General features: G+C 42.4%; 1 protein-coding gene across 2 annotated transcripts in view; it reads left to right on the top strand.

Annotated features, from left to right (window-relative positions):
* The first annotated feature begins 1,476 nt into the window (after nt 1-1,476).
* Nucleotides 1,477-20,533, top strand: part of NIPAL2 (NIPA like domain containing 2) — a 49,159-nt gene continuing 30,102 nt past the window's right edge. The window contains exons 1-2 of one of the 2 annotated variants that reach the window (XM_065668690.1): nt 1,477-1,523; nt 18,965-19,033. In XM_065668690.1, the coding sequence (XP_065524762.1) occupies nt 1,515-1,523; nt 18,965-19,033 (78 nt within the window). In that variant the 5' untranslated portion in view covers nt 1,477-1,514. Of the gene's footprint in view, nt 1,524-1,728; nt 2,078-18,964; nt 19,034-20,533 lie in introns of those variants that run through there. The other variant, XM_065668689.1, reaches the window with a different exon arrangement.

Below are 20,533 nucleotides of genomic sequence, written 5' to 3'. Positions count from 1 at the left end.
AGACAATTTCCCCAGCCTGGGGAAGCATCGACCTTTTTTCTCCCCTTTTGGCCTGGGGCAGAGGTGACTGTGGATGAAGGAAGCAGAGGAATGAAGGAAGTTTCCTCAGCCCAGCAACCTTTCATAACCAGTTGCTGCTTTTCCTCTTCGCCCCAGGACCTGCTATCCAACAAGTGCAAATTGAGGATGACAAATAAGAACATTAGCCTGGTGTTTCTGCTACAATGATCTGCCTTGAAGTAGCTCATGTTGACACTTAAATTGTCAGCAGACTTCCAGTTTAGGGCTCCAGTCAGAAGAATGGGACCATTCACACTTCCCTCTGAGCTATTGTTGCAGCTTTCTCTAGACCAGGCAAATAGCACTGCAGCAGTTTACACTCCAGTTCCATTTTAAAGGGTTTTTTTGCAACCATAACCCAACTTGCCTAGAAACCCCCTTTTTTTTAATTATTTTTAATATAAGCTTAGACTCCAGGGAATAATTACACAATGCTGAAAAAGTAGTCTGCAGCGATTTACACAGCCTTGAAAAATTGGTGCTGTTTTTATCCAGTGTACCTATGTATACATGGCTGCAGCTAGCTCCAGTATTTACAGAGGACTCATTGGATCTGTGATCACAGAAACTGGTATTTCAGGTTAGGTCACACACAGGAACAAAACATTGCTTGTTATAAGGCAAGGTTTTATATTCCAGGGTGTTATACCATCATCCAACTGAAGCACTACCTTGTCACTTCTGCCTTTCCTCTATCACCTTCTGGCTGGATTAAAATAACATCTCTGTGGCTAATGCAAACATTGGTTAGGTGGACAAGAAGAAGAGTGTTAACTGAACTTCAGTTTCTTTCCTGCAACTGCGTGTTCCTTCCATTTTTGAACAGGTTAATTGCACCAAGGGGCTGTATCCTCATTTCTCTCTCTGCAGTCAACTTTGCTGCTGCTCATTTCTATTAAGTATCACACCTCTTTGCCTGCTGGAAACTCAGTCCTCAGGCTGCTCTTCTGCATGCTGACTTTTTCTCACTCAGGGCACCTTGCCAACGGTAGGACCACCAGTCCCACTGGAATTAAGCAATCGATGCCACTTCTTGAGAGCAGGAGAAAATTCTGTAGCAGGTGATAGAGTAACTGCCTGCTGACCCTTGTCTGCTACACTAATTGTCAGGAACCTGGATATTTTCAAACCCGATACTCCCAAGGTACAGTATGAGGTCTCTAGATTGTAAACAGTTATCTTGTCTAGAGCCTGAAGATGCAGGGGTTGAATTCTTCCTTTCTATGCTTTTCTATAAGCCCATTTCTGTCTCCCATGTAATTCTGCTAAGCTCCTACGCTGCTAGATCCTACTCTCCCTTTTAATGTGCTTTTTCTTTTGTTGTTTTCCCCAGGAGAGCTTAAGTGATAAAATGAAAACCAACAGAATGAAAGGATAGAGCCACAGTCTGGGAACAAACCCATTGCCTGGAATCTCTGCAAAGAAACCATTCAGGAAATACAGCCAAAGAATACATGACAGAAGTAAGAATTTATGCAAGTGACTATACGCATATAGGAACAGTAACTTCCAATGCCTGCAACCCAGCAATGAGGAATTAATAATTGACGATTAGATTTAGGCACTGATTTGAAGGAGTTAAATTCCCAGGCTACCTTTTCAGAGCAGGGTGGGGCATTGAGGAGGTCAGAGGGTGAAAATAAAAAGGCACCTGAATAGCCTGGGAAGGAGCAGCAAAACCTGTCAGGCTTTCCTTTCTTGGCTGCAAATACTCCCTAGCTGAGGGTCTCTTGGTACCCACCGGTAGCTGCAGCCTTTGATTGCAGGTGCCTATGTGTGGAGTGACCCACTGAGCAGCCTTCCATGCACCAGGAAGTGAGTGCTCCGTCCTGGTTATACTTGCTGTTCTCCACAGCAGCTCTGGTGTGGCAGCCCATGGCATGGCCAGTGGCTGGGGCCTGAGGACAGGGACATGATCATCCTCCCTGTTTTGGAGTGGGCCTCCTGGAATGTGTCCTTTGGAGGGCCAGACACTGGAAGTGAGCCCCTCTCTGGACCCTGGTACCATACACACAAGGTAAGTGCCGGCTATGAGGCCTCATGCTGGGGCCCAGGAACAAATGGACATGGGAGAGCAGGGTCATAATTTCAGCCTCTCCCCACTATCCTCTGAAGTGCCCCTTTTCAGTGCCTGTTTGCTGCTGGCACCTGCTCCCCCTTCACCCTCTTGTTCAGCCTGCACAGCCTGTCTCTAAGCAGTCCTTTGTGAGCAGGAACTGGGCAGAGAGCTGTGTTGTTCTGTGTAGAGCACTGCTGGTTTTTGTCATCAGTGTTTCTGTTGCTGTCAGTGATGACAATGTATTTGGGCAACTGCAAAAGACAGACTGAAGCTGCCCGAGATCTAGCAACTTGAAGCATCTGTTAACAATAAAAACGAATTGGAGGTTGATTAAGCCCTTTACCTTTTCTAGTTTTTTTTGTTTCACAGACTAGGAGGCATGGGAGGTTACTCAACCTTCTTGTTTTTCACTGCATCAGAAGCAAACCACTTTTTTTATGATGCAAAGTATTGGTATAAATTGTGCATAAAATGACTTGCAACTAACTGCTCTCCTTAATCTGTGAGCAGCCCAGTAGCAGGTAGTAGTTTAGGGAAGGTCCCAAAAACTTTCCCCTCTGAATTCTTCATTTGCTACTGGGTGGATATCCTAATGGCAGGAGACACTTCTCAGCTCCATGTTTTCAGAGGGAAGGAAACCTGTGAATTCCCTTGATTAGGTCCCTAGAGCAGCAGGACTCCTTGCTGGTAGCAGAACTTCCCCGGACCAGAGCTGAGATCCTTTATGGGAGACAAGAGTGTAGAACCAAGAGGTTTGGCAGTTAGGGCCCCAGAGCTGCAAGTGCTTGCAGAGTTGCCAGGGAAAGGCAGTAACAGGGAACTCCCTTGGCACAGGAACACCCACCTGCATGTCATGGTGTCATTACTGGTTTGTTGCAAAACATCCCAGCCCTGTTCCAGTACTCCTTGGTGGGGGTTGTGTGAGGACTGCTGTGTTTTAAGTCTGGTAGTTCTCTGGGAGCACCTGAATCATTTTTCAGAGTTGCTTGGCTATCTGTGGGTGAGACTGATTTTTCTGTGCTTCCATTTACTTGAGCTGAAGCTTTGGAGCAGGTAATGAGCAACTCTGGGTCATATGTTTTCACACTCTTTTGTGCACCCACATTTTCACGTGTTAAGTGTTTGGAAATACCGGGAACAGTCTATTCTCCCTCCCTTCCTGGCTGTGATTCAGTGGATCAGTCCAGTTTCAGGTCTTCACACAAGGAATCTTTCCCTTTCCCTTTTCTTGAGGCCATTTCATCCTCTTGGTTTGGTTTAAAGAGGAGCTGTTTGTTTTCTGCCTCTTGCAAGAGACCCCAGCTGCACCAGCTCCCATCTGCCTGGGAACACCCCAGGAAGGCTGAGATGCATTGCTTTTGGGGGAGTGTTTTTCAGCCCTTCAGCCCCATGAGCCATCAGAAGGTGAAAGAAAGAGATCTGTTTTCAAGAGTCTCTAGACATGAGGGGGCTTGGCATGGCTGCCAGTCACAGCTGCCTAGTGCCACATGGGCATCAGAGGCATCCACATGGGATCAGCAGATCTGATACACGTATTGGGGAAATCTGTGGCACTAGAGTAAGCAGTGATGTCTGTAAACATGCAGCTCTTGGGAAGAAGTTAAAGTACCTGTGTCCTTGTGGCTGTGCAGATTAATACCTCCCTGTGTTGGCATTACACTTCTTCGCTATTTTTTTTTTTTTGGCTAATTGTGGTTATTCTCCTGTCAGCTCCCTGATCAGGATAATTACTGCCAGTTGTCAGCATAAGGGTAGAAGGGGGAATGTGTGATCATGAAGGAAGAGTGGAGGTAGGACTTCTCCTTGGCATCTGTGGGTGTAGCTTGGTTGGTGCTGCTTGAGGAACTACACCTCTGAAATCAGTAACACGGAATTCTGTGCTGCCACAGCCTTCCGTGTCTCAGCACAGTGGTGTGTGGCATGGGAGTGTTTAATGACGCAGTAAAAGCTGATGAAATACGTACTTAGCTACCTGAAGTATTTCCTGACAAAGTAATATTATTGTAATATTTCTTGGTCTGCTGGGGTAGTGAATATAAGAAGTTGCCATGTGTAGGCCTTCTCTGCTTAATGGACAGTGTACGTAAATTGCCTCAGTTAAATCCTTTATTTCCCTCAGTCCTTCTAAAAGGTTGTTTATTTCTGATATTGTTGTTTATGGACAAATCCATTTCTCAAGACTAGTTAATGTTATCTACAATGTTGATCTTGGTTTGGCTTTGTATCAGAGAAGGAGAAAACAGCTGGGTAAGAATAGTCAATGAAAGCTCAGATGTAATACTTCTGTAACTTGGTATTTCACATGGCTCTTGTGTGCTGTCACAGTGTGTAGTTGTTCAAGTGCAGAAGCTGAGCTAGAGATGGAAATTCATCTCACTCCTGCTTCTTTATCCTCCTTTGCCTGTCTCTTAATAAACTCAGAGTTATTACTGGTTGCCCAGATGCTCACCTCGAGAGTTTGTTTTATTTCATGGGCTGTGGCAATAAATCATTTCGGCTTTATATTTGAGGTTTAGAACGTGGACAGCTCCTTCAAGATGGATCTGTGGCCTCTTGTCCCGTGACAGTATATCACAGCCTGTCACAGGCCATTCGCACAGGTGGTGAATACATGCAGCCAGGAAACCTGATCCTTTGTGTGGTCTAATCGGTGGGCAGGGTGGCTGCTATAAGGTGTGATGAGACATCCTACAAATAAAACACATCGTTGTGAGGTCTTTCTACACTGCCTTCTATTGTAAATATGAGATCTAGATTTCCTGTGAAGTGTTAGTTAGGGCTTTTCAGCTCATTATGTTCAAGAAGAAAGTCTTCAGTACTTCAGTTCATCCCTCCTTGCTAAAGGCTTGATGTCTGCTTTTATTGAGCCTCAGCAAAGTGAGGGTATGGTTTGGTCCCAGTTTCTTCCAGTGGCTGCACGGTCCCTGATGGTACTCCTGCTGCTGTGAGGGCTCTTGGCCCTGTGCTACCCCAGTGCAGGAGGGCATGGAGCTGCCACCATGGAGAAGAAGACTATTTCTCCATTCTGCTTGGCTGAGGAAGCACTCAAAACCAGTGAGGGCCTCTTCATCTGGCACTCTCGTCAGAGAAAAGAGCTGGCATGGCACATCCTACAAATATTCACCCGGATATTTTAAGTGCTTAATGAAATTTCCAACCATGACTTTCAATAAGGGAAAGTTTTAGAGCATGTCAAGGTAGGTGGGAGACAAGTTTCAAGTGGGGCAGCTTTCTTCTGCCAGAAACAAACTACCAGGTATTATTGGGCTATTAAAGGTTGTTGTGGTTTATGTGAATGACGATGTAACTGGAAATGATGAATGAGAGCTTATCATGGAGTGAAGAAGTCTCTCCTGGGCTCCTGGTTGCCTCAGCACTTCACCAGCTATTAAGAAGGAGATAAAAAATCACTGTTACAGCCAAACCAGGGACAAGGGTGAAGGCAAACCCTCCTGAATTTTCCACTTTCAGAGTTTGGCAGGTTTTTAATGCCATTTTCTCAGCCTCTGTAGGGTACCTGTAGTCTACTTTCTGATGGACTGCAGATGTTAACTGTTCCAGGCTAATCAGTAAGCCAATCCTGGAGCATGGGGAGAGTAGAGACAAACTTGCCTTCACGCAGCTCTCTGCTACTCTACTCATCTGTGAAGACTGGTGAAAAGTTTTTCCACTTCCCCCCCAGCTCCTTATTCTGAAACTGTTCATTGAAAGCAAGCAAGGGTATTGAAACACTATCTCATTGTGTCCTTTAGTTGTCAGATTTCAGAGTGCAAAACTTTGGTTTCCTTTATTTTTCGGGGGAATGTGCATGCGAGAAAATGCATACTGTTTTCATAGGTGGGAAATGTGTGTTATTTTCAGCCCTTATAAATCAAAAGTTAGGAAGAGGACTTTGTTCAGTGTTTCAGATACACCTTTTTTGAATCAGTCATAGGGAATCCAAAACAGTTGCTGCCAGTGCTGATGCACGCTCTGGTGGTGTTCTGCTGTCAGGAATCCAGCTGCATTTCCATGGCTTAGTCCCAGTTTAGTTAGGCTCTTCTGGAAAAGGATGTGTGGCTTTGGATCTTAAATGCAGAACTATTAGCTCAGCCAGCTTTGCACCTGAGCTTTCAGGCTCTGCTGGAGCTGTAGGTCTGATCTACTGGGGGTTGTCCTCTGATTAGCTTCAGTGTGACATGGGAAAGCAAAATAAAGCACTGGTTATAAAGGATCACTCATCAGTTTTACAACCTCATGCATTCATTCTGCCTTGTCAAACATCAGCTGTTCCTTCAGATGTAGATATCACAACATGTCTGATGTGAAATGAGCAGAGAGCTTATATAAGCTGCAGCCTCCAGGTTAAAGAAAGATCAGCTGCTGCATCGAAGTTACTCATTACTCAAAGGTAAGGGATATAACAACAGAAAAGCCTTACCTCTTGCCTGTCCCCTTGCACAGGACTGTAAATATATTTCTATCATTGCAACTTTCAACTTATTTAGGGAAACATAGCTTTTTTCCTTCAATTACTGCAAGCAGAGTGGGAGTAAGTCGTGAAGCTGTTTATATGTATAGAGGAAGCAGGCAATGAGACAGGATGTCTGCAACTGATGTCCTGGATGTAAAAGTAGACCGAAGACTGGAGATAGCATGCAGCTTTCTGAACCAGCTAGAGTGACCTACTCATCTGTTTTCCACCAGTATGTCCCATAACAGCCCAATTTCCTGGTGCTGTGCTATTGCCAGGCCTTGACCACCCTACCTGGGTTTCTCCTACCAAGGCTGGAAGGAGTCAGTTTTGCTCCAAAGCCCAGGCTGGTTCTGGGCAGTAGATACAGCAAACCAGCTCAGCCCCACATTTTGAGCTTTGGGGACACAGGACACAAAGCAGATCTTATTGATAGAAGAGATCATCCTCCATCTGTCTGGACACTTCATCTCTTCAGTCCTGCTGTCAGAGCTGCTTGAATAGGTCCTAGTTTGACAGCTAACAGAAGCTGGTGAGCAAATCCCCTTTATTTAGGGTGAAAACTCGTAGGTGGTTTTGACTGAAGCAGTCTTGGTGGTTCCTCCTGGACACCTCAGCCAGTAGATTGGAAACAATTAGTGTCACAGGGCTGGGGCTGTGTTGAGCACCAGCTGTAACTGCTGAGTGCCTGTTCCCTATTCTCATCGGGCTGCTTTTCCTTAATCTCAGACTCTTTTCAATGCTTCCCATCCCAAGAGCTGCTACAGTAAAATGAGTTTTCAGTTTTCCTGAGGATGTTAAGGAAGATGTGCATTTATTTTTATTAAGGTGACAGTGAGTTAAACAGGAGCTTTGGAGTTACACTAATCTGTTTAAAGAGGTTTGAAAATGTTAATTTGGGAATTTGTAGGTGATAAGGAACATGACAATTCTTTTCATTCCTCAGAAAGTGCAGTGTAGAAGACAAATGCAAGGGAACTTGAGTCACAAGTTATACACATCCTACTTAGTGCAGGAATTATTTTGCTTTGGACTGCTTCAAAATGGTATTTCACAGGAAGACTAGTCATAGCGCAGACTAATATCAAGCTCAGCCACTCACAACAAGGCTTAAAATATAAGCACTCTTCTTCAGAACAGTTATCTGGAACAGCGGAATTGGATTTAGTCTGAAGCCAGCAAAGCAGGGTCTGTGTTCCTCTTCCCTTAGCACTGAGTTAGGAAGACCAAGCATGAGATGAGTCTGAATCCCTACCTTGATTTGAAAAGGTCTGGCTCAGTGCAGTGCTTTGTGCTCCCTGCCCCAAACTTCAATGCTAATTTGCAAATAATGGACTAAATTAGATTGGCTGTGGCTGCTGTGTTGATTTTTAGTGTCCCAGCCTTACCTGGGAGTTTCAAGGTGATGTGGGGTGAAGGGTTTGCCTGAGCAGCCAGACCTATCTGCTCCTGAGACTTAATGGGTTTGATGTCTAGGACAATAATGTCTAGGACATTGCTGCCACCCGAAGAGGTGCTGTTGCTCTCATCTTGAATCTGTGCTTCTGCTGCTTCATTTGCCGTGGCACTCATTTGACTACTTGATGGAGCACTTTGCCTGGCTACACTGACAGGAAAACACTCATTGATATAATTCTTTATATGAGAAAGGCAACTTTTATTTAATGTCACGTGTGACATTAGCCCCTCTACAATTTTGTGACCCAAAGAAGACTTCATTTCTCTTTGAATCTGAAGCATGATCTTTCTCTTCCTATGCTCTTGAAATCTGTTTTAGGCATCAGAGGGGAAAAAAAAAGATATTGGAATCTTATCCTTACATGTCTCCAACAGTGTGCTGGATCTGATTAACTCCTGTTTGAAGGAATAAAAAGAATCCAAATGACTTAAGTAGAAATTTGACCAAACACAAAACCCAAGGCTTTAGAAAGACAAGCAAACAACAGACTGTACACTTCAGTCATTAGGGAGGCGAGGACCTTCGGCTAACCTGGTAACTGGAGGCTGCAATTATTCCATTTGGAGTTTTGGTGACATGTATAAATTGTTATGCTCATGTTTATAATGTCACTACAGATTGTCCCTGAAGAATGGTATTTGTTAATGTGAACAGTTGGGAGATATGCTTTCCATTCTGTGACTAATCTGGACTTTGGAACATACTGCCAGCAGTTTCAAAAGACAGTTGGTGTGTGAAATCAACATCAGGCCTGGAGCAGAGATCTTAAATGTGGCAATGATATTTGCAGGGTGCACTCAGAAGTAAATAGTCAGTATCAAACTAAACAGATGTGTGCTGCTTAAGTTGAGGCTATACCAGTGTAACTCCATTGTCCTTCGTGATGTCCATCGTTGATTCATACCATCTAGGCTGGAAGCTTTGGCCTTGTTTAGTGATATGAACTGTTCTGCCCATGATGAGTAGATGAATAGATCTTATCAAACTGTCATAGAAATCATGGGATGAGACATACAGTGGCTCTTTGGCTGTGTTCCCCTATGTATCCTGCTATGTTCCGTAGAAACAATGCTGTGATGCAGAGGCCTATGGTGAATGCAAAGTTCGGAGGAAAATACCTCCATGTGTGTAAGCAATGACTCACAGCAAAGCAAATGCTGGTTCCTTGAACATGGCTTCTTCTTGGACATGTTGACTGAGGTGAAGTAGTAACACAGATGTACATAGTCTCTTGCTGACATTTAATCCTCTAGAATCAAATCTGTTCCATGGGAGATAAAATCTCCACCAGTCTTAGCTAACATATTTGATCACTTAACTGTCATCCTGCTCAGAACAAGGTCATTTTGCCGGCTGATATGATTTACACTCGAAGCCTTTTTCTTCAATAACCAAGGATATTGCTACTGAAAAGAGGTTCCTGTGAAGAACAATCAAAATGTTTTATGTACATAAGAGACTTGTACCCAGACAGTTAACCCCCAGTTAAAACCTAGTTTAACTTTTTGGGGGGCTCCAGCTTGGGAGTAAATAGATTGTGACTCCACTTACTTTGCTTTATGACTCTAACCTACTATGTTTTAATGTTTGTCTTCTGCTTATGTTTTGGTTTTGGCAGGGGTTTTAGATGTGCTTTTGTTTGTTTGTTGTTCTGCCTGCTTTGCAATTTCCACAAGGTCCGTGTCTATTGATTTCTAATGACGTTAGTATCTTTCAGTGACAATTTTTTCTCCCTAAAGTGACTAAAGCACTGTGAACATTCTCATTCATTGCTTGTGTTATCATGCAGCAATGACTCAGTCATCATGTCAAGATGAGGGAAAGTAAAGCTTGTAGCATCTGCAGAAGCTTCAGTCAAACAAATAATAGTAGCTTTCATTTGATCAAGACTCCAGCTCCATCTTTTGACTATCATACTGGTTTTGACCAGAGTTAATTTTTTTCATGGTAACTTGTATGGTGCTACGTTTTGGATTTGTGATGAGAAAGTGTTGATAACATGGGTGTGGTTTAGTTATTGGTGAGCAGTGCTTGTACAGCATCAAGGCATTTTTTGTTTCTTACACTGCCCTGCCAGGGAGTAGGTTGGGGGTGCACAAGAAGCTGGGAGGGGACACAGTTGGTACAACTGACCCCAAATGACCAAAGCAATATACCATACTGTACAAGATTGTTCGCAGCAATAAATGTTGGGGGAAGAAGGAGGAACTTTGGGAGTGATGGCATTTGCTTTTCCAAGTGTTATGTGTGGTAGAGCTCTGCTTGCCTAGTAATGGCTGAACGCCTGAATGTGGGAAGTACTGAGTACTGGATTTTGCTTTGCTTGTGCACACAGCTTTTGGTTTGCCTGTTAACTCGGGGGGTGAGATAGAAACAGGTTTGGGTTTGGTTTATTTTGTTGGGTTGGTTTTTTTTACTTTTACCCCTCTGATTCTCTCCCCTGTCTTGCTGTGGCAGAGTGAATGAGAGGCTGGACTGGGCTGAGCTGCTGACTGGAGTTAAACCACAACAACTATAGATTAGAGGCTGCCAGCACAAAATGAAGTGCAAAGTGTGGTTTACAAAAGCATAGAGATGATAGCACTCGCATCATGAGTCAGATGCTTGGTTCTCCTTTATTTATTTATTTATTCTTTTATTCCTGAGAGGGAGTAGAGAGAATTTCTCTTCATGGCCCCATCTCTGTAGTAATCCCTGTCCAGAAGCTGCTTTCTGACCATTATATACAATACTAATGCAAAATTACCAGAAAAAAGGACAAAGTTCTATATGTGAGAATCCCTGTGAGGTACCCTTGCTGAAAGATCAGTTGTACTCAAAACTGAGGGGGGGAAAATCCAAACTTGCCACCTTGTTATTTCTGTAACTGCAACAGAGAATGTCATGAAAAGGTGATAAAGGTACCTAGAAGGGATCACTCGGCTAAACAGATTTGTTTTCTGCAGCAGAAGGGAGCTATGTTTTTTTATTTGTTATTCCCTAATTTGCATCTTACATTTTTGACCACAAGTATCTGCAAATTAAAAGCATCCGGTCGTGTTTGTGTGAGTACGCACCCATATGCATGTGTGCGTGGTTCAGAGAATGCAAGACCTCTTGTTTTGAAATCATCACTGATAACCTAGCAGTTGTTTATATTTCAATGAATAATGTTGCTAACCAGAAGGTTCTGCCTTCTACAGTCCAGTCTTTTACTATTATTATAACTTTTTTTTTTGTTGCGTTAGGTACTATCTGTAAGTGATTAACATTCTGTGAAATGGAACTAGGAGAGCCAAATGCATGAGGTGCAGGGAGGAAAGCGAGGAACTAATGTACAGCACCCCTCCTCTGCAGGAACAGCAGATTAGAAGGGCCTTTGGGCTGCCCATTCCTCTACCATAAAATCAAGTCGTAATTTAACAGAGGGATCAAACTTTGGTTTAAATGCAATTGGATCTCTTCTTTTTCCCTTCCTCTGTTGTTACTTCCGTTAGAAGCTGCTCTGACATGCCACTAGTTTGGAAGTGTCCTCGTTTCCAGCCTTGTTCTACCACTGGCCCACATGTGTGACACTGGGGTTTGGCAACAGGGCATGTTCACTCGGGTTGTGATGTGGAGAAGCTTTTTCTGTGCACTTCAAAGGAATGGTTAGTTATAGCTAAAAGAGGATTAATTGAGACAGGATGGGAGACAAGCCTGCCTGGAAAGTGGTGCTGGAGTGGTGCATGCTGAAAGAGACATGTCATTCCCCACATGAGTTCTTCTCAGCTGGTAAAGGGAGATTTTTATTAAAAACTCTTTTAAGAATTGGTAAATGTATTGGCTACGTTTCTGTCAGGGTTTTGTGTGTCTCATTTAAGTGGAATCAGAAATAGCTCATTTGTACTCCAGCATGATTGTACGACAATAGCAAGAGGGAATGAGCTAGCTATGCTTGGTTTGGAGGCATGTTTTTGTGTACATGCAGAGTGAGCCATGTCTCTGACAGTACTCTCTGTGCCTTGTTCTGCAACCTCATGAAACATTTAAAAGCACTATTCACTCTGTTGTTGAGATGGCTCCCTTTTGAGCTTGCCTGTCTTTCTGAGTGCAGGCAGAGCTAGCTCCATTTCATTGGGCATGAACTGGTACACTCCAGCTCTCCATGAGCATTGCATCCCCTCCTTGGCTTTCTGTTTATGGGTCCAGGGAGCCACTTGAACCAGGGAGAGGAGCAGCATAGCCTCTCAATGTCAGCCAGACTGTGGTTTCTGAGCATTAATATATATGGGCTTTGAGTGCTCTGGATTGAACCTTACCTTGTACACCAGGAATTAGGATCAAACAGTAACGTTCAGAAAGCCTGCTCCAGGGCAGCAACAGAAGAGTAGCCATTTTGTGGGAGTAGCTGGTCAGGCAATGCTGGCTTGTCTCCTTCTTTCTCCTGAGGGACCTGTAAAATAGCAGAAGTTTATAATCCTTTTCTTGCTTTTTCTGGTGTGTTATTTCTATAGTTGCTGTGGAGATGTTATGTGATGGTCCTTGAGAAAGTCTTATAAGATGTTACCAACTATGACTGAAATTCTCAGAGCTTCTGTTATACAATTATTGGAGAAGATTTTAATTGTAATCTAAGAAGTAAAAACATGAAATAGTTTTTGGCTATGTAGCAAAGTATACCAGGCTGTTTACTTGAGGAACAGTGTAAAAATCCATTCTGCCACTTCTCCATTCTCCCATTTATTTCTAATTTTGAGATTTGGTTACTGATAATAAGAAATTGAAGTTTAGGTCTTAGGAAGTCTGGTTGTAACTCTTCAAAAGGAAAAAAAAATACTACTCATCATGCTTTTTACCATTATAGGGGCTGGATATGTTTGTGTATAACATTACTGAGCATATAGAAAGTTGCTTTAGCATGTTTAACAGTATTTTTCCTCAGTTTACTATCCCTTATTGACATGAATAAATCACTGACAAATATAAATAAAATCATGCAAATTATTAAAGCATGGGGATGAATAGAAAGCTCTGATTTCTGCAGTTGTTTTATCCTCTCAAATTCCCATATCTTTTCATAACTTACCAGGCTCTCCTTCTAACCTTTACAGTTTGTCTCTTTTCTGCAAAAAGATACGTATTAAATTTGTGATGTAATGAAAGGTAAAACCTAATAAAGGCGAGGATGCTGTAATATTTATGAGATAGGAACTGTATTTACTGCGGTCTGGAAACCAGCCTAGCTATCTGTGTAACACATGCAAACTGTCTTGTCTTCACTCAGATTTATCCTGACTTAGCTACCAAGTCTTCTCTCTTCTCTTCCTAACAAAGATGGTGCCTAATGTTTTAATTGCTCCTTCTTGTAGATTTAACAATGTCCTCTTATGTCACAATAAAAATCAAATTCTTTTCATTACATGTTCCAGTACTGGTAATCGCCATTTTATTTCAGCTGTCCTTCAGTACTTCACATGGCCCTGAACCCATATATGAGTATATGAATTGCAATATGAAAACCATTGAAACAAGGACCTTGTTTTCTTAATGCATCTGTAAAGCACTGAGTACATCCAGAGCTCCCTGAATAATAACGGCTAAATGATAAGCTTCTCCTAATTCCACATGGTGGATCTTTGAAAAAATATGGTTTTTGTTAAGGACTCTGAATTCCCCTTACTTCATAGCTACTTCAGAATTGGAAGCTTAGAAGGCTTCCTTCCCCCTCCCCCCCTTTAATGAGATCCATTCAGACCTGTCAAAATCCTAATTAACAGAAACAATGTGTAGTTTTTGAAGCACTATGTGTCATTTTGTTTGTGGGGAACCCACTTAGAGCACAAATAAATGCAGAAATGAAGACAAATAGGGGGAATGGTTTAACTAGCCTTGATGAGTGAGCTGACAATACACATTTGAAGTGGATTTTTTTTTTTCTGCTCATCAGTTTATAGCATAGGAAGTTTCCATAAATAATGGCCATGTACCTTTTGATCAATGCAAATCAAGTTAACCTTTCTAAGTTTTCATTTCACAGTCCTGGCAACTGCAGTTTAATGTCCATTAGGAAAACACACATGTAATATGGATAAATTGCATTTCACTGTGTAATGAAGTCTTTAATGCATATCTTAGTCTGCAAGGGATAAATTTATTAGAATTAGTGCCAAAGGTTTAGATTTCAGCCTGGCTTTCATTTGCCGTAACCTTCCTATTTTACTTAGACAATAAAAAGACCTTGTGCGTAAAATTCCCTTTTAAAATAATGCCAGAATACTATGAAAAGGTGCTAGGGTAAATAAGTATTAGATCCTGCATGAGTGCTTGAAGTGAGACTGCGTGGAACTATGCTATACTGCTGCCCATCTATACTGCTCCTCATCTGTTTTAAATAGCAATATGCTGCCACTTGGCAAATGGATGCCCACTAACCCATCCTTCCCATCCTTGCCCACTAACCCATCCGACCCTGCCAATTTTGATCTGCCTTTAGTGTTAAACATTGACAGGTGGCTTATAAGGTACATAATGTTAAAAGGGTATAGTCTGAGAGGATTATTTCAAACTTGGAGCAGCCCCCTTCCAGTCCCACAAATGCAAAGGAGGCAGTGAGGGAACAGGGGACCAGAAGAAGACATTCCTCAAGCCGGCTTTGCCACCAAGGGAAACAGCAGATCCACAGCCTCAGTCCATGGTCTGTGTGCTCGGGGACTATCCATAAAGGACTGCAAAGCCAGCAAGTGACTTGTGGCTGGTTCCAAAACATATTAAGGTAAAGGAAATCAAATTTCTGTGGTGTCTGTAACTGAATTCCTTCATAAAGGTTTGTCTCAAGACTTCTGTGTGGGAAGACCCACAGTGCTGTGGATGATATCACCGCTGGAAACTCTGTCTTCAGAGAATATAATGTTTATTACTTATCAAACTGGCTGTTCCACCAGCCCTCTAGCCTCTAAAGGATGCTGAATGGCAGACACAGTACAAATAATGAAGCCTTTTATGTGACATGACAACAGAAGGGTTGATGGGGCCTTCAGAAAAAACAGCAACCATTTTGGTTTGATACAGTGATCCATCTTCTGTAAAGGTCATCTTTCATCATGCATGGCTTTACTAGCCTGGGATATGGTATCCTGTTTTTTTTCTTTCCTACCTTGAGCATTGCTGTGTGTGATAACTCTTGTGTGTTAGAAATTGCCTGCCTATTTAAGACGTGCTCTGATTTGAGAAGTTTGCAATTTTATTTTCCTCTTTACTGAATTTTTGTTCCCTGTTGTTTTCTTTAATATTGGCAGGTCTGAGTATGAACCTGTACATGACAGTTTAGCCATGCTATAGCTGCATGGAGTTACTATACTTTCATCTCATGTCCCTGAGCAGATCTCTGTGATACCTGATCTCCTTAGGGCATTGTACTCTGGTTTTAATCTTTAGGGGTCTACCCTAGCCCTGAGTTTCAAGTATGGTGATATGTCATGGCTTAAACCGATCCACACATCTCGTCCACTCACTCCCCCCCTTCTTGCCCTCCCCCTGCTCCTTGAAAAACACTACCACAGCAAATATCATATTATTTATCACTAACACATGTCAATCTGAAGCAGGCAGATACATGCCCAGAGCAGTGCCCAGGTGAAACATGTGGTCATTACAATAAAATTACTTAAGCAATGAGGGTAAGTTTTGAGCCCAGGCCACTGCTATGAATTCGCCTTGATCATGCACACACACTGTTTTTCCTCTGTGTGAACACAGAAGGTTGGTTATGTTAAGCACAAGGGAGTGTCGCCTCAACAGCTTTGCATGTGTTTGTTGGGGCCCTAAGGGTACTCACAGTCCTGCCCAGCCACAGGACTCTCCTGCCCTGCCCATAGACCAGGACCCATTTTCAGCCATATAGGCCACCAATTTGTGCTCCAGTGACACCACAGCAGGACTGGTCTTCTGCCCACACCTCTGCTCAGCACTGGGTCCTGCTGAGCTGGGCCCACTCACTAGCCCATGTTCCAGCACAACCTCGGCTGAAGGAAATGCTGATCTCTGTGTTTCACTGGGCAGTACTGAAACAGTGGTCATGCATGTCTTGATATTTCCCAGAAATTAAGAGGACCGAAGTTTTTGTCCTGTTTTCTGTTCCTGGCAATTTCTGGAACCTTAAGAAGAGAACAGACTTTTGGGATTTATGGTTCCTGTTCAGACACAGCATGGGCCAACAAGGATATCTGTGCCAAGCTCAGAGAGGTACCTGACAAAGCAACCACCATGACACAAAAGTTGCTGCTCTAATGGAGAGGACAACAGTGCTGCAGGACATTAGAAAGCTTCCTGCTGGAGTCCCTGCCCATGCAGTGTTTAAATCCACCAAAGTGGCATTTGATTCAGTCTCTGGAGGCAGGCACTCCGGTTATCACCAGTACCCATATGATTGTGCACATTTTTTTAGATGACAGATGAACACACAGCCTCATCCTCTGCCCACCAATAGCATGCAAATTTTACTTCCAGAACGGTATGGACACCATCTTTTGGGCTGATTCAAGACCAACTGTGTTTCCTCCCTAGTGTGCTGGTTGCCTCCCAAGTCCTGCACAATGACTGTGACCCTGGCTGAAAGCTGGGAATAAGGAGCTGTAAGGGGTAACCCAAAGATGCATCTGTAAGGGTAGAATTGGCTGCTGAAATGAAAAGATCTGCAGAGATACTGGTTTCTCTTCTTGGGAGTAGATGTATTACAGTTACTGATGTGAAAGCAATAAAATGGTGGGGTAAATGAGGTGGCAGTTTCTGTTTTCTGTTCCCTACTGTCTCCTTTTTCTTCAGCTCTTCATGACGGGGCTGACAAGGCCACTTCTCCACCCCCTCACAAGGCAGCATGTTGTCATTTAAAAAGAACAAGTCTTTGGGAGCAAGAAAATAACTTTGATTTAACTGCAGTTGTATTGAAGCTGCTGTCTGTGCAGGTTGATGAGGGGAGTGCAATAATCCATCTGTGAAGTGGTCAAGCTTTGGGTAAAGTCAATGTTCAGGATTCGATGCTGCTGCATCAAAGCCTCGGGAAGGAAAACCCATCCCCTTGGCTCCTCTGGAGCCTTAGGTGGGGACTGTTTCACAGCATTTTCCCAGTCTAGAAGGAGGTTTCAGGGCTGCTTGTGTCCTTGTAACTGTGGGTGCCTGATCTCAGCAGAGGTGTTTGCGCTGAGGTGTGCTAGAACATCTCGTCACATACTCCTCACTGCTCCAAGTGAGCGTGTGAGAGCCCTGGATACTGGGTTGTGGGGAGGGGCTGCAAGATGAGAAGGACCTCCAGTGGCCAGGTACCAGAAGGTATGTGCAAAACTCTTGCATAATGCTTCTTGTTGAATTCTTCCTGTACGCAGGCTGCGGCATTGGTGCTGTGATACTTAGCAAAGAGGGTGTGTGAGCAAAAGGAGCTCTCTGACCTCCTGCATTCTGCTCTCTGCATCTCCTTGTACAAGTCAGTCATGTCTTGTTGACATGTGGCATTCAGCCAAGCATTTCAACCAGAGCAATTTGATGTCTGCTTCTCCTTCTGAGTGTAAGCCACTGCAGAAATGCATGAGCATTTCCAACAGACAGTTGGATTCAGTTCTGTCTCTTAAATAAGCTTTTTTGTCATCCATTTGTAAGAAGGCTGTTGCTTCTTCATGCTTTTGGGGATGTGCTTTCCTAATCTGAGAATTATCTAGCCACAGCAATAATTATCCTTTTTAGGATTATAGAATAGTTAGGGTTGGAAAGGACATAAGGTCATCAGGTTCCAGCCCCCCTGCTATAGGCATGGACATCTCACACTAAACCATGTCACCCAAGGCCCTGTCCAGCCTGGCCTTGAACACTGACGGGGATGGAGCCCTTCTCCACACCAAGAGCTACCTGGACCCCATATTGCTCTTTATAATTAAGTCTCTGTGGCTGGTTGGCACTGACTGTTCACAGGTGCCCATGGACCTTCTTGAAGAAGAGTCATGAAAGCCGAGGCATTGAGCACTGGGTTGGATGCTGCTTTTTAGTAGCTGGGTTATGTTCCCATGACCTTATTTGTGCAAACTTAATGATAATATGTTTGTCTTCTGTACAAGCTAATGGGGCTCCTCACAGAACCATACCAGTGACCTTGAATGGGCTTTGAATACACTTACGACAATGTACAAAATGTCACAATATTTGAAAGTAGACAGGGAGTTCTACCATGTACCTGTTATTTGAGCTTGCTGAAAAGATTTCTTTAAATGGCTGCCTTCCAGAATAATGAATACTGCTTGAATGTTTTCAATTTCTCAGCTTCACAGGAAGTTTGCAAAATTAGGGGGTCTGATTAGAAAAGAATTTGATGAGATAGCGCAATGCGTTAAAGAAACTGTCAGGAGACCTGTGTTCCTGGCTGCCCTGTCAAATGGTGGGTATGTTAACATGTAACGGAAGTGTGTTCCAATATGATTGCTGTCGATTTTCCTTCTGGATTATGTAACTAAACAGGTCCTTTTTTTGTTTGTTTGGTTTGGTTTTTGTGGGTTTTTTTTTTTTGTTTCGGTTTGGGGTTTGTTTTTGTGGTTTGGTTAGAGTGTATTTTTTCATGTGTTTGTTTGTTTGTGGTATTTTTGGTTTGGTTTGTTTTCTTTTTTTGAAAAGAAACCAGTTGAATGTAGTGTTCAACTGTGACCTGTCTAGCTTGTTTGTTTGTTTGTGGTTTCTTTCTTCATGAGCTTTAAGAAGATGTTCTACTGAGAGCAAAACCACCTCCTGCACCAGGATATCCTTTCCATTCACAGTTATGTGCTACTTAAGCCTTAGCCAGCCTTGCAGAGGTATTTTTTTAGGAGTTTGCTCAGTGCAGCATGAACTCAGTGACTGAGAAGTACAATAATTAAGTTTTGATTGGGTTACAATGTGTATTGTTCTTCTTAAACTAATGATAAGCATTTTTGTGTTTCTTTGCTTTGTGATCTTGCAGACTCAGCTCCTTGGAGTTTTACTTGCTGCTGCTTCCAATTTTCTGATTAGTGTCTCTTTGAATATACAGGTATGAAATTTTTTCTCTTTATTCAGTTGTTTGTATTTAGTGAGTAACTTATGTTACAATTTGTTTTTATGGTGAAGTTCTAAATACAAATTCTGTTGCATTTTAGAAATATTCCCTCCAATGGTAGTTTGAAAGTGCCCTGCTGCAGTTGTTGGCAGTGTGATAGCTCTCAGCCTGCTCTGTGCTGTGATTCCTATATTGGAACAGGATAAAAAATTGTAAATCCTCCTCCTTATAATGTGTCATAAAGAAATACCAGCTTTGACCGAGTTGCGGTCTCATTGGTCATCACATGAACCTGTCTCAGAGTTTCCAAATCTAAAAGGAAAATGACTGCAAAGTCTTAGGCACCACTTAATGAAGTGATTAATGTAATTAAATGTATAATGACATAAAGCTTTTTTGCAATATTGGTCCCCAAAACAACTTAGACAGTTTTACTTTTCATTCTGCAATTAAGATGAAATTATCTGAGTAAATGTAATTTTAAATTATAAAATCAATGGAGGTACTCACTTTACAACCATGGCAGAAGGTTGTAGGATAAGACTTCTAAAATCCTTTTTGTATTAATAATTAGAATACATACTAAGTAGAAAGTTAAATCATAGAATCATAGACTCATAGAATAGTTAGGGTTGGAAAGGACCTCAAGATCATCTAGTTCCAACCCCCCTGCCATGGACAGGAACACCTCTCACTAAACCATCCCACACAAGGCTTACATTATAATCTTTTTCTTGTACACTTCATGGTATTTTTAGTTATTCTAACTTTTAAGCACAGAAGACGTTGTTATGTAAGTTGTCCAGGAAAAGTAATCTTGCTAGCTTGTATTTTGAGTTTTATATGTCCCATATAAAGCTACTTCTTGTTTTTTCTGTAAAGGATGAAACAGAAAGCTGAAGAATATGAAATCTTTTATTAATAATAACCCATTTTATTAATGCTGGATGATTCTTCAACAATTCCTTTCTATTTTAAGTATCTTTAGTTGGAGAATCCCATTGAAAGAAATCTGCCAGAAAAAGCAGGCAGATTGAGATGATTGCTGCCTCTTCAGTATTAGTTCCAACCTGCAGACAGTGACACTACTAGGACAGGCTGTTTCAATGTCAAAACTCTTTTTGGTGAAGTGAAAATTCAGTGTAGCCCATAAAAACAAGATTGTTGAGACTTCATATATTTTGTCTGTTGCAGGCACTGAGTGCTAAAGTGGATGCTTTGCCAGGGGAGGTACTGAGGCATGCAGACAGACTTTTATTGACTTGTAATCTCTAAAGCATTTACTGGATTTGAATTATCTTCTAGCTTTTTAAATGCTGTGTAAGAAAACCCAATAGCTCTGCATTGCCATTTGGCAGTTTGAACTGTTGGGGTTTTTTTTTATCCTTTAAAAGAGATTTTTCTCCATTTAGTAACAATATCTTATAAATACAAAAAATGATTTTCCTTAGATCTCAACATTTATTTTCACACTCATTAAATGGACAAACCAAA

The sequence above is a fragment of the Lathamus discolor genome, chromosome 2 (assembly GCF_037157495.1).
Source record: "Lathamus discolor isolate bLatDis1 chromosome 2, bLatDis1.hap1, whole genome shotgun sequence".
NCBI lineage: Eukaryota > Metazoa > Chordata > Aves > Psittaciformes > Psittacidae > Lathamus > Lathamus discolor.
This window is presented reverse-complemented; position numbering and strand designations above follow the sequence as displayed.